Genomic DNA, 13051 nt, shown 5'->3' with positions numbered 1-13051 from the left:
CTTAATTAGATTTACTGAATCCGCCATATGTTTATCCTGATTTTGTTTTTTGGAAAATACTGTTTCTTTCAGTTGAACCAACCTTTTTCTGGACTCCCTCCTTCCCCGAGGACGGCGCCCCGGATGCCTCTCGCTTGCGGCGAGGAGGAACACGATGGCATGGCCAATGCCGCCTTTGGCCCCGGTGACCACGACCCAGGCGCCATCGTGGCGGTGCAGGGGCTTGCCCGGGCGGAGGAACGCGTCGTAGACCCAGGGCGTGAGGCTGATGTCGGCCCGGACAACAACAAGGAGGCCTACCACCGTGAGTGCCAGCACCCAAGTTGGCTGCGCCTTCACAAACTTGACATGGCCGAAACTGGGGCAAGGTACGATTTCATCCACTTCTGTTTTTTCTTTCCAGTGCATGTAATATGTTTGACAAAATGCCTCAGCCATGTTACCCTTACGGTACAGGAGGTTTAGCTTGAGATTGTCCACGCACCCTCGAGGTGTGACCCGAACCCCCCCATGATTCCCGTGCGAAATGCTGGCCTGATCTGAATCGGGATGCTTTCTTTTGTTGTTAGGCACTGGCACTGCATTTACAGGATCCTCTCCCCACTCCATGATGAGAGTGCACAGAGCTTCCTCCAAACATTCACTGCAGACTAAATTTTAAGGAATCATTGCTGATGTGATAATCAAACAACCAAATGAAACACGAATTGAACAATAAATTTGTTTGTTGATTGTCTACAATTCAGGTTTGACAAATATGCCTGTCTTGCATTGTTACTTCTATCCTCTTTTCTGAAGCTTCACTTGTCTGTATACACTGTGGTTGCAATTGAATCACAGCAGGAAAAAAGAGCATAACCACTAGCACACTCTTGTGCCGATAGGACGACAGTTCATATGCAATCTGTTTTTTTTAAAAAAAAAAAAGCAAGATTGGCAGCTTTTTTGGCAAAAAATTCTACAATGATAGAAATGACATTTTTCCGTAGTACTCCATTGTAATACTCAGTTTTCTTCTCCTCGGTTACCGATTTCAATGGACAATTTGTAGTTACATAGTTTCGCTTTGACATGCAATTTGTGGCTACCTAGCGCTATTACACCACCTGCTGCTGTCATTTCAATCTTTTCCGAAGGTACACAACAGTAATGTACTCATCTTGCCATCAATTTTGTTAATAACAAGTCAACAATTATTTGATAATATTTATGCTCTTGCAGAATTAATGTGGATCTCCTGAACCAGCCTTCAGAAGAGGGCATCCTATGGTGTTATCTAATGAAATGCAATCACAGAGAGTGCTGATGCATCCAGTCAAGAGAGGCTGGTAAAGGTATATTCCTCCTGATGAGTACATTTACTTTTATGCTTCATCAACCTCATGGACATAAGTTAGACCATTTGAATTTTATATTTGCCATGCTTCTCTTTTTACAGTAGTTGCAAAGTTGCACATTCATATCAATACTATGATCTTTTCTTCAGTACATACACAAGTCATTGCAACTCGCTCACCTTTGCAGATAACATACAGATACCATTCTGCTCTTTGCTCTTAGTAAATTGGCTCGCTTGCAAAATATGTCCTCATTCCTCTCCATGGTGGATTCAAAAGGTTAATCTACAAAACTAACTGTGGTAACTCTTTGCTTTATTCAGTTCTGAGACTCAACCCAAATGAAGATCAATGACGAATATCAAGCTATAAATCCAGATCAGTAACCCTTAGTGCTTGTAGTTGGTCTGTTTGTAAGAATATTTTAGTATAGCTCTCAACTTCTAGCGTTTTTAGTATAAATTGAAGACAAGGAGATCAAACTGTTACCCTTCCGAGTTCTTCATCGACAGCTAGGAAAATTTTGAGTCCACTCATACCAATCAGATCAAAGACCTTTATACAGCCCTGCAAAATGGACCAATCTGAGTGTACTCTTTAATCCTACAGCGCGCCTATTAATATTCACTCATACACAGATTTCTAATTCGTCTTTCTTGCTTATACAAGGAGTACTGGTGATTCAAATGCGTCTAAAACAAAGAGATCCAGTTTGCCGCTTCCAGTTTTGCCCGTCTTCAGTAAATCTCACCTAGCCGCTGCGTTGTCGCCTGGGGCATTCGAGACACGAAGAGATCGCGAAAACACCATACGCACGTCGACTAGCTACTGGTAATTCGTCACCCTTGCGGCCTCTTGGGTCTGCCCAGTGGATGAATAAAAAATAGACAGCCCAACGGAGTCAATGCTTCATTTTACCATGAAGATACCCAATGACACTAATTTGATTCTTTATAGATAATCAAATTTGGTTGGCCTCAAAAAGGTCCATATCTAAGTAGAGGCTGCTACATTCATTTTTATTACCACGGAATCGATGGACTGGTTTATGAAATTCAGAAAGATTTGTCCTATTGCACATTCAGACTTCCTATCTGTGACCTTTTTCTCTGTATCCTTGAGCATCCAGTTTCTTAAAGAAACACATTTTTTATGGCTTTGAAGTTTGGGAGCTTGTTTTGAATAATATGCTGCAGAATTGCTCCATTTAACTCGGCGCTTGTTTTATCCAATTTTTATTACTTCAAAAATATCGTTTTCAAAATTAGCATTGCTTTCAGTTCACAGGGATTTTGCCACTATAACCCATATAACCATGCTGATTCCTGGATTGAATTAGCATCAACAACGCTATACTACCAGCCCACATCTCCTTACGCCGGGGGTCATTAGGCTACTGATTCTTTTTGTCAGTTCTTGGTGTATCCTCTTTTTAAAGATAATAAATGGGCCAATCAATCTTTTGCGGCCCAATAAGAATTCTTACAGTAGCTACGCTGGCCATCGAAGCTAGCGACACAGAACCCTAGCGCGGCAAGGCCGCGCGTTAATTCTAGTAAATCATCGAGATAATTAAGGCCAGCGACACAAAGGAGCCCAAGGAAGAAAAGTGAGGTATACTAGAAAGCCTACAACATGGGCCTCAAACAGTTAGCAAGATCACTTGTATCGGTGGGTTTTCATATTTGGGCTAGTTTTTTAACAGCCCATTTCTTCTGGATACATATTTTCGGCCCACAGACTACATTCGTGGGCAAAAATCGTCTTAATTAGATTTACTGAATCCGCCATATGTTTATCCTGATTTTGTTTTTTGGAAAATACTGTTTCTTTCAGTTGAACCAACCTTTTTCTGGACTCCATGTATGCAGCAATAAATCCTATGTTCATCTATTATATTAGTAATTGGCCAATAAAAAAAGTCTTCTCCTTTGCTCTCAAGACGTAAAAGTTACCATATTAATCAAAAGAAAAAAAGCAATCGGTCTCTATACATATTTATAAATTACCTACCATTACACCAAAATAATCCCAAAATTCATACAATTTCAAAAGGAGGAAATATACATTCGGAACGTTCCATTGAATCGTTGCACCTTCCGAATGGACCCACAGACTTGCCACTTGGCTAAGACTCGCTCAATGCCTTAGCAAAGAAGAGAGTGTTGAGTACTCGGTAGACGGCATGCGGCCATGGCACTTCCCACCAAACAAGCTCGACGTCTCATCGACAGGTGGGCCATGCCTGCGGACGCAACAATGCCAAGAGGATGACACGCCGGGGCGGCTCCGGCACTCCTCGGTCGTAACGCGCGCAGGCCGCCCACAGCCGAGTACCTCGTCGGTCAGCAGTTTGGACTCGAGGGCTCGAATTCTCGTGCCAGAGCACCGGTCGTGCCACATCATCCGTAGACCACGCACAAGACGGTGTCCAGGTCAGCCAAGGAAGAGAGGAAATTCTCTTGCCGTTGCACCGGCTGCTGCAGACCACGCCTAGCCACCCACTGCGACAGTGGCTGCTGCAGTCGCGTGATGTCTCATTGGCTTCCTCGAGCTATAAAACCCGAGCCGGAGTGCGAGGCCAGTCGCAAACATCCTCGGATCAGCCGGTCCCCATCCCCCACCTCCCTTGGAAGCTTCAGCATGTTCGGCCACGGGCACCACCACGGCCATGGGCACCACCAGCCTCCACCGCCGCCAGGTCCGCATGGCGGCGGTGGGTACCCGCCCATGCCGCAGAACGAGCCGACGTTCAAGATCTTCTGCCGCGCCGACGAGGGGTACTGCCTCACCGTGCGCCACGACGCCGTCGTCCTCGCGCCCACCAACTCACGCGACCAGTACCAGGTATGCATGTTCTCTCTTTAACTTTCTCCTCGCTGGAATTGATCTGGCTTCTGATCGTCTGGTGCTACACGAACGCACGTGACACTGTCATGCTCATTTATGTACACACGTGTGCAGCACTGGTACAAGGACATGAGGCACAGCACCAGAGTGAAGGACGAGGAGGGCCACCCGGCGTTCGCGCTCGTCAACCGGGCCACCGGCCTCGCCATCAAGCACTCACTCGGCCAGTCTCATCCTGTAATCAAAACTAGCTTCACTTCTTCATCCATGTTTCAACTGTTCGTGTGATCTTACTGTGGGTTCCCTCGTGCGCGCATGTACGTACGCACGCATGCAGGTGAAGCTGTTTCCGTACAACCCGGAGTACCTGGACGAGTCGGTGCTGTGGACGGAGAGCCGCGACGTCGGCAAAGGCTTCCGCTGCATCCGCATGGTGAACAACATCCACCTCAACTTCGACGCCTTCCACGGAGACAAGGACCACGGCGGCGTGCACGACGGCACCACCGTCGTGCTGTGGGAGTGGGCCAAGGGCCCGAACCAGAGCTGGAAGATCCTGCCATGGGGCGACGAGGCCTACGCGCCGCCGCCGGCGTACGGTAGCGGTGGGTACGGGTACCCCGGAGGCAGCCAGGCAGGTTCCTACCCGCCGCCACCTCCTGCCCAGGAGCCCGGCTACGGCTACCGACCCCCGCCAGGCGGCCCGGAGGGCTACGCGCCGCCGCCTGCCCAGGAGCCCGGCTACGGCTACCGACCCCCGCCAGGTGGCCCGGAGGGCTACGCGCCGCCGCCTGCCCAGGAGCCCGGCTATGGCTACCGCCCCCCGCCAGGCGGCCCGGAGGGCTACGGGCCGCCGCCTGCCCAGGAGCCCGGCTATGGCTACCGTCCCCCGCCGCCGGGCTACGGTGCTGGGTACGGGTACAGCAACCTGCCTCGTGAACTGGCGTCGCAGTCCACCGTGCGCATCTACTGTAAGGCCGGAGAGGACTACAGCCTGACCGTGAGGAACGGCACCGTGTGCCTTGCGCCTACCAATCCCAGGGATGACTACCAGGTAAAACACGATTAGATAATCGAACGATGATTAATACAGTAAGCAGTACTACTCCACGTTGTTCGACGATCCGGACATAAACTACATTATCTTGTCATTGATTTTGGCTTATTGTGTATACAAAAAAATTTGTAGCACTGGGTGAAGGAAATGAGGCACAGCACAAGCATCAAGGACGAGGAAGGGTACCCGGCGTTTGCGCTGGTGAACAAGGTCACTGGTGAAGCCATCAAGCACTCCCTGGGACAGAGCCACCCTGTACGTGCCTCTTCTCACCAATAATCATGTTCATACTTACGTGTGCAATCTCGTCCGTTTCATGTCAAGTCAGTCAATGCAACGGTTGGCACGTACCTGTCGATCTTTACACGATTCCAGATCAGCGTCACACGATGTGAACTCGTGCCCATTCAAGCGATGCCAGTAGCGTGTATTTCCAACTGCTCCAATCTTGAGACGACGCATGTATTTGGCTGCAGGTTCGGCTGGTGCCGTACAACCCGGAGTACGTGGACGAGTCGGTGCTGTGGACGGAGAGCCGCGACGTCGGCAAGGGCTTCCGGTGCGTGCGCATGGTGAACAACATCTACCTCAACTTCGACGCGTTCCACGGCGACAAGGACCACGGCGGCGTCCATGACGGCACCACCGTCGTGCTCTGGGAGTGGGCCAAGGGCGACAACCAGCGCTGGAAGATCGTCCCCTGGTGTAAGTGCACTACCCTTGTACTACATCCAGTCTTCCCTCAGAAGCTGACGGCATAAGGCGTTTAGCTTCAAAAGCTTCAGCATAGCATATCCCTGTTTGCTTCTGATAGTTCTTCATGGGATACTCGGTTCAGGAATCACTAAGTAATTCGCTATCTGTTGGCTCATTTTTTTTTTTTTTATGCAGAGATCAAGCGTGATGTTGAGATGAACCCTTGCTGCTGTCTGTCATCCGCTTCATGTCGAGTCCTTGTATCTCTATGAGCTCAGTTGTGATTGTGAATAAAGTCTTGCGACGCCGATGTCAGATCTAGGTCACTCCTTTGCTGCTGCTGCTGCTAAGCTACTTTTCTTTGTTTTTCTGAAAGAACTTTTGAGGGTGTTCAATGGTCGCAGTGATCCTCTGCCGCGTTTGTTGTGGATTACTAGATCATGCGCATGTATCTGTCTGTCTCGGTTGTGCGAGATGGTTGAGTTGTCTGTATCATTTGTTTCTGATGAGCAATCCATATTGCATTTGTTGGCATTCGCTACACACCTACTCCATGATAGAACGAGTACCATCTTGCGCTCCTTTTTCTGCCGATGCACCTAATAACTATGACTAAGTGACGACGATGTCAGATCGGATCGCTCCTTTGTTGCTGCTGCTATTTTTTCTTTAGTTTTCTGAAAGAACATTTGAGGATGTCGATGAGTTTCAGTGATCCTCTACCGCGCTTGCTGTGGATCACTAGATCCATGCAAATGTTTGTCTGAGTGTATATTTTCTTTTTTTTCGAAAGTACAGCACTGATACCAATGTTATTATAGAAAAGTAGAGTTGATTATGTTTATAAGTAAAACTAGATTAAAAATCTTAACAACTACCCTATTGAAACAGGACCAATCGGCAACAAACCCAATGACATGAGCGCCAACAAAAGGCAAACAACGCTGCACTCCGAAAACAACAAATGCAGAGTCCACCAACGGGTTATCGTTGCCAAGCTCGTTACACACTGTGACCAAGCAGCTCTAACTTTCCGAAACAGACATCAGCCTATGTCTTGATTTCCTCGTGTCCCCGTCCACGGCCACCACATATTATCGTTGCCAAGCTAGTTGGACGCCCCGACGCAGCAGCTCCAACTCCACCATAGCCCACCCATGGACAAAACAACACATGACCAAAAGAGCAGAGGACTCACCGACAACATACCCCTTGTAAAGATCCGGAATGTTCACAACTGTTGCCGAAGAAGGGTCCCGTCACGACTAAGACATCGGCCACCAGAACTCAGTGTGGGGTCTTCGAAAGCAACATCTCTAGGGAGGAAACGACACCTTAAATGCCGTTGTTGCCCATCCAGGCACGAACAAGGTTCCGAATGATCCCATAGCGAAGAAGGGAAGGAGCAACTTCAACAAACGCCTCCAAGAAGGAAGCGACGCCCAAGCGTGTCACCATTGTCGTCCCAAGCCAAACGTTGGGCAAGGCTTTTGCTCGGGGCACCCAACCCCCACCCAACGCCACAGCTAGCACGGGCACACGTTACCCCAAAGCCATCCCACACCATGAGGCTCCTACGGGCCGGATCGGAGAGAAGAAATCTGACAAGGGGAGGAACCGTTATGGCACAAGGGGACTGAGGGCGACTGCACCGCGCTATCCACACCGCGCCGACCGCACCGACCACGACAGCACATGACTCGTCCGGCAAGCGCGACGGCACGCACGTGCACACGTAGACACGTGTAACATCCCGAGTTTAGCATATTGGTCAATTACGAAATTCACTCCAAATTAAAACTTTTTGTGATTAATTAGGCTAACTAAAATCAAACAGTATGTATATGAATGTATATATACCAGTTTGTATACATTCATATATATTAAATGTATTAAGTTGAATAGGTATTCTAAAATGCACTAGAATTGTTTCCAAAATAATCCCCGCATCAAATTAGTTCATGTGTATTGGTTTATAGATTTTATGGTTCTTTGTATGGAGATTAAAATTGAATGTCTCTCAATTTCAAATCTACTCTTAGTTCCCCTCAGCTCAAATCAAATTGGACTAAAATCCCTTCAATTCAAATCCTCTCCCGAAGATCTAGATCTAAGTCCAAATCGAAGTGCAAGTGTGTCTATTTGATTTAATCCTAATCCAAAGTCAAATCCCAATTCGAATCTCTCATTTGAATTTAAACTCAAACCCTTCTCCATTTCTTTTACCCCATGCCAAAATTCTCCTCCCTTTTCTATTTCTCAGCCCGTCTAGCCCAGCCGGCCGTTCCATCCCTCCCGCGCGCTCAGCCCAGCTCGCCTCATGCCGGCCTACTCGCGCACGCTTGGCCGTCCACATGCCGCGCATCCCGCCGTTGCCCGCCCGGCCTCCGTCTCCCTCTCCTCCACCTCACCACCGCGACGCGCTCGGCCTAGCTCGCCTCGCGCCGGCCGCTGTTTTCCCCTTCGGGAAAATATCCCCGCGCACTCTCCGCTCTCTCGCTCTCTCTCCTCTCTCCGCTCTCTCCCGCATGAAGCCTGAGCATCGGCCACCCATGACTTCCGTGAACCGCACACGTGGCCGGCGCAGTGCCGCCATGCTGCGGAAAAATATCGCCATCGGCCGCTGTCCTATTCCTCAAGGACAACACGACGCACCCATGCCTCTCTGTAACACCCTCTCCCTCTATAAATAGAGCCCCTCAACCTCTCTCTCTCTCTCTCTCTCTCTCTCTCTCTCTCTCTCTCTCTCTCTCTCTCTCGGTTTCCCCATTTCGCCATCGCCACAGTGCCGCCTCTGTCGCCATTTCCGCCGTTGTGACCTCGTCGTTGACGTTCTGCCCCCACGAGCTGTCGAGGAGCACCCGGAGTACACCGCCGTCCCTGAGCCGCTCTCCATCGACTAGAAGCCCGACGGGAGCCCGCCCATGCCGGTAGTCAAGCCGCCTCCATCGCCACCATACTGTCGCTCCACCGGCCGCCGTCCAGCTTCTCGCCATTTCTGAGCTCGGCGAGCCTCCTGCCCCCCTCGCGCAACCCCCCTAGCTAGCACGTCGTTGCCCCCGTGCTTCCCTTTGCGTAACCGCATGTAGCCCCATGTTTTAGCTCCGCTGTCGTGCCATTGCTCGCCGTCGGTGTGCTTGTGCCCTTGTGTGTGGTCCGATCATTGTGTCGTAAGGTCAAGGAGCCCTTGCTCCCTTTTCTTGTAGGAAGAACACGTGTAGACTAGGGGAGGTGCTGCCCGTTTTTCTTGCGCCGCCGCCGTCCCCTTCGGTTGCCATCTGGTATCGTTCCCGTCATCTGTTGCCGTCGATGTGCCCCTAGCCAAGTTCCCCATCGCGCGTAGATGCCCGAGGTTAGCTTTCTGTCGTGGAGCTCCAGCGGGAACACGTTCCCGACGAGAAGTTGGACGGCCTAATTTTCCCCGTCGCCGCTTTGTTCTACCGATTCACTCGCCATTGGCCTGATTTTCTCCCGTCGTCGCTCTGTTCTACCTGCGCGCCTACGCGCACGCATGGACCGGCCGCAGGCCGTGGCTCGGCCTGGCCGAGTGGGCCATGGCTCAGCCCGCGCGCCACTGGCCTGCCAGGCCCCCAGACTGCCACAGGCCTCGCTCTAATGGGTCGACCCAGCTCCTCAACCTGTGAGCTGGCCAACCCAGACCCGAACGGGCTAGAACTGTACAGCCTGAACCGACCTATCCAGGCCCGAACACGACCCAATCCGAGCCCAATTCAACCCAACTGAGATACTGTTCATGTGGGCCCCATCAGATTGTTGTTCAGTAGGCCCAGTTATTGTTCATGTGGGTCCCACCCATCAATATTGTCATTTCGTATTTTCTCGGTTTATATTAGATTAAATCTTCCGAAAGTCATAACTTCTCCGTTTTGGCTCCGATTTTGGCGATTCTTTTGCTGAAATTCATCTAAATTCAAGATCTATCTATCTATCTATCACAGTGTGGTATACATTAGAGCTCATTTGTCTTTACATTGGTGTTATTTGGTTCTTCTCTAGTACAGTCCGTTAATGATCGTGGTCACAATTGCAGAACCGGTAGAATTCTGCGATTGCTGCGCGGGAAGCGTCATGAGCGAGGAAGATCCTGACTACAACCAAGATGTTGAAGAAAACCTCAGGGAAGGCAAATCCTATCTCCTTGATCATATTGAACCTATGTTTTGAAATAATCTACATGATCAACTTAAAACTGAACTTATTATCGCATGTGTGCTTGTAGGAATTAATCCTATCAACAATTGTCATGCCATAAATGTTATCATCCAAAATACATATCACCCTAGGATTACCTGGTGTTATATATATTAATGACAAACGATGCATTGATATTTAACATGCTTAGGTTTGAATACGTCTCCTCGGAGATATCATTTTTAAAATACCTCTTCTCAGAGATAAGATTTACTGTTAACAATGTTAAACTCATATACTATGGATCCTTGATGGTTGTGAATTCTGTGATGGTTGTGAAATCCTTGATGTCGTGTGGGATATGGAGGGTGATGTGTAAAAATGGGTGAAAATTGTTTTGACGGGGGCAGGCGGAGTAGTACTCTGGATGATGATGCTCCTGCGAGCTTGAGTCACCTCTGTAGTGTTCATTGCTAGAAGATACCTATCCCGGCTGTTTAAGGACCGAATCATTGAGCCGTCATTCTTAGCCACCCCGATGCAATCATACGTCCTGAATGGATAGGACTTGACTTGTCCTTCACCGGACTGAGTTGGGCATCATACTATGAGGCTGAGAGCAGCGAGCATTCAAGTGACTATGTGGCCATCTGTTTGAGCGTGCAGAGACTGGCAAATGCTTAAAAAGGGAACCTGGCATTCAATATAAGACCACTAATACTTGGGGGTAAATCTAGTAGAAAAGCCCGATAGGAAAGGTGTTTGGAGGGTCTCAGTGTGATTCACTCCTTCGTTTGCAATGGTTGGAGGTTGAGCATATCGCATGGATAAAGCTGTATAACCTCTGCAGAGTGTAAATCTATTGAATAGCCGTGTACACGGTTATAGACACACGAAAGCAATAACCGTTTTGACTTAGACTTCGGGTGCATGTATCTCTATGAGTAAGTGTGTGGACTAGATGTTCGTATGATGAGGTTCTTGGCTCGATCCACCAGAAGCTGGGTGGTACTAGAGGTACATCAAATGTGATAATAGGGACTATGGAGTGAGGTGTAGCCCCTTTCAGGATAAAAAAACCCTAGATATCGCCTGTTACCTGATTTTGAACCACTTTAAACTATTTTAAAGTCAATAGTAGATGATAAAATTTAATACTTGCATAAATTGTTTTACGCTGAAAACTAAACCATAAAGCTTTATGCTTCAATTAACTACTTTATGCCTCTATCAAACACTTGAAGTAGTATATGATTTGCTGAGTACCTTTCGTACTTACTCTTGCTGTCAATCAGATGAGGAAGCCGATACTGACTTCGCTGGAGGTGAAATTGAGGATGAAGAGTAGTCTTAAAAGTCACGTTCGCACCCTAAGTTGCTTGTGGCTTGGGCTTTTACTTTTAGCTGTGTTTTGTTAGCCTCTCGGCCAGGTTTGTAATATACAATATGGTTTGTAATATTTTATACTCTGAACCTTAATATGTATGTATGAAGTTGATTGTGATACTATAATTGTTATACTGTGCATATCAGCTATTTGATTCAAGGACTGATATAGGAGGCACAAGAGATCCCAGGAGTGTGGGTCTTACAACACGCTCGCACCGACACGCATAGATGCGCGCACACAAGCACGCACACATGCAAACACGCATGCACATAGGCACGCGCACGTGAGACCGTGCGGAGCTACCGCCAGATGAACACCAGACAGCAGGCGAGAGTGGCCTAGCCACTGGGCAAGCCGACCGGCGAACCCTCCACCTGCAAAAGAATGTAGCGAACACGAAGATGCACACAACACAACACACCGAGCACGAAGACCCGCCCCTGCATCGATGCGCCGCGCCATTGGGATACCCGCCGTGCGGAGGCCAAGCGCACAGAACTGGCGGTCGCGTCGTTGAGCCGCCACGCCACGCCGTCGAGCGCGAGGATCCAGCCGCCAGGGGCGCGGATCTGGCCGCCGCACCACCGAGCCACTGCACTGCACCATCGGATGTGCTGATCCGGCCGCCACACCGCAACTCAAGTGGAATCAGCCGTCGCAACATCGAGCCACCACGCCATGCCGTCGGGGACGCGGATCCAGCCGCCGCGTCTCTTGGACACCGCATCGCACCGCCAGGCACACAGATCCGGCCTTCGCGCCGCGCCACGATGAGCACCACGTCGTTGATCCGACCGCCAAGCATGCCACAGACACCGAGCACAACAACATGGAGCCACAGTCACGAGAGGAGTGGAAGAAAGCCGAACAGACATCGCGAAAAAGCCCCATCGTTGTTGTTCTTGTAGCCACGTGGGCTTCCAGCGGCCTGCTCAAATGGCGGCGAGGTGGAAGAAAGGAGGAAGGTGGGAGGCGTTGGGGCTAGGTTCGAGTGTATAGTTTTCTCTCTTTGTGAGATCGTTGAGTTGTCTGTCTGATGAGCAATCCACAGCTGCATTTGCTGACTTTTTTTTTTTTTTGCGGGTATGCTGTCATTATTTGGTACACACCTACTCCTCAAGTATAACCCTGCGTTTCTTTTTCTGCTACTGATGACGCGAGTACGCAGGCTACACATTGTCAATTCCAATGACACCTATTACCTATGACCAACTGAACAAATGTAGTGGAGCACATGATATATCACGCATGCATATATGATTTCCAAACGTCGATTCTCATGTTGGTGGCCGAGACCGAAAGAGACTTGTGGGTTTACCATGTCAAGAGACACGTCCTCTTGATAGTTTAGCTGATGTTTGTTGAGTTATCTAGAAAATCGGAAATAAAATATGTTTGGATAAAAAATTGATTCGGCATCTTAGTGAGATCATTTTTATACTTGCACTTTACTAATTTTCTGGGCAGATTTATTCAAAGATATAAATTAGGAGGAGTTACGTGACGCTCAAAGCTTACTGCAGTCTATGTCCAAAAGTGCTGGCCCTAACAACAACCACCTCGAGCGCC

The 13051-nt window shown here is 49.0% G+C and overlaps 2 protein-coding genes across 5 annotated transcripts; both read left to right on the top strand.

Annotated features, from left to right (window-relative positions):
* Positions 1-59: 59 nt before the first annotated feature.
* Positions 60-2413, top strand: LOC133892087 (uncharacterized). Of its 4 annotated transcripts, none has more exons than XR_009904359.1 (3): positions 60-368; positions 1222-1334; positions 2007-2413. XR_009904359.1 is itself a non-coding variant. In XM_062332832.1 (3 exons), exons 1-3 carry the CDS (start codon positions 124-126, stop codon positions 659-661), a joined length of 372 nt encoding a protein of 123 aa, XP_062188816.1. In that variant the 5' UTR covers positions 60-123; the 3' UTR covers positions 662-1177. The 4 variants fall into 4 exon arrangements, 1 of the variants encoding a protein (XP_062188816.1); XR_009904357.1 differs by having other exon boundaries at positions 1525-2413; XR_009904358.1 differs by having other exon boundaries at positions 60-1136.
* Positions 2414-3854: 1441 nt separating this feature from the next.
* Positions 3855-6481, top strand: LOC133893463 (ricin B-like lectin R40C1). Its single transcript, XM_062334487.1, has 6 exons — positions 3855-4184; positions 4302-4424; positions 4525-5241; positions 5377-5499; positions 5721-5949; positions 6136-6481. Coding segments are annotated over exons 1-6 (1509 nt in total). The 5' UTR covers positions 3855-3869; the 3' UTR covers positions 6138-6481.
* The last annotated feature ends 6570 nt before the right edge of the window (positions 6482-13051 follow it).

Source organism: Phragmites australis, chromosome 15 (assembly GCF_958298935.1).
Source record: "Phragmites australis chromosome 15, lpPhrAust1.1, whole genome shotgun sequence".
Taxonomy (NCBI): domain Eukaryota; kingdom Viridiplantae; phylum Streptophyta; class Magnoliopsida; order Poales; family Poaceae; genus Phragmites; species Phragmites australis.
Note: the sequence above shows the minus strand (reverse complement) of the source record. Positions and strands in the feature narration are given on the sequence as shown.

Coding starts and splice junctions, on each gene's coding strand:
- LOC133892087 (XM_062332832.1), top strand. CDS start 124: ATGCCTCTCGCTTGCGGCGAGGAGGAACACGATGGCATGGCCAATGCC. Junction 369..456: donor ATGGCCGAAACTGGGGCAAG/GTACGATTTCAT, acceptor CTTACGGTACAG/GAGGTTTAGCTTGAGATTGT. Junction 492..569: donor ATTGTCCACGCACCCTCGAG/GTGTGACCCGAA, acceptor TTTTGTTGTTAG/GCACTGGCACTGCATTTACA.
- LOC133893463 (XM_062334487.1), top strand. CDS start 3,870: ATGTCTCATTGGCTTCCTCGAGCTATAAAACCCGAGCCGGAGTGCGAG. Junction 4,425..4,524: donor CACTCGGCCAGTCTCATCCT/GTAATCAAAACT, acceptor GCACGCATGCAG/GTGAAGCTGTTTCCGTACAA. Junction 5,242..5,376: donor ATCCCAGGGATGACTACCAG/GTAAAACACGAT, acceptor AAAAATTTGTAG/CACTGGGTGAAGGAAATGAG.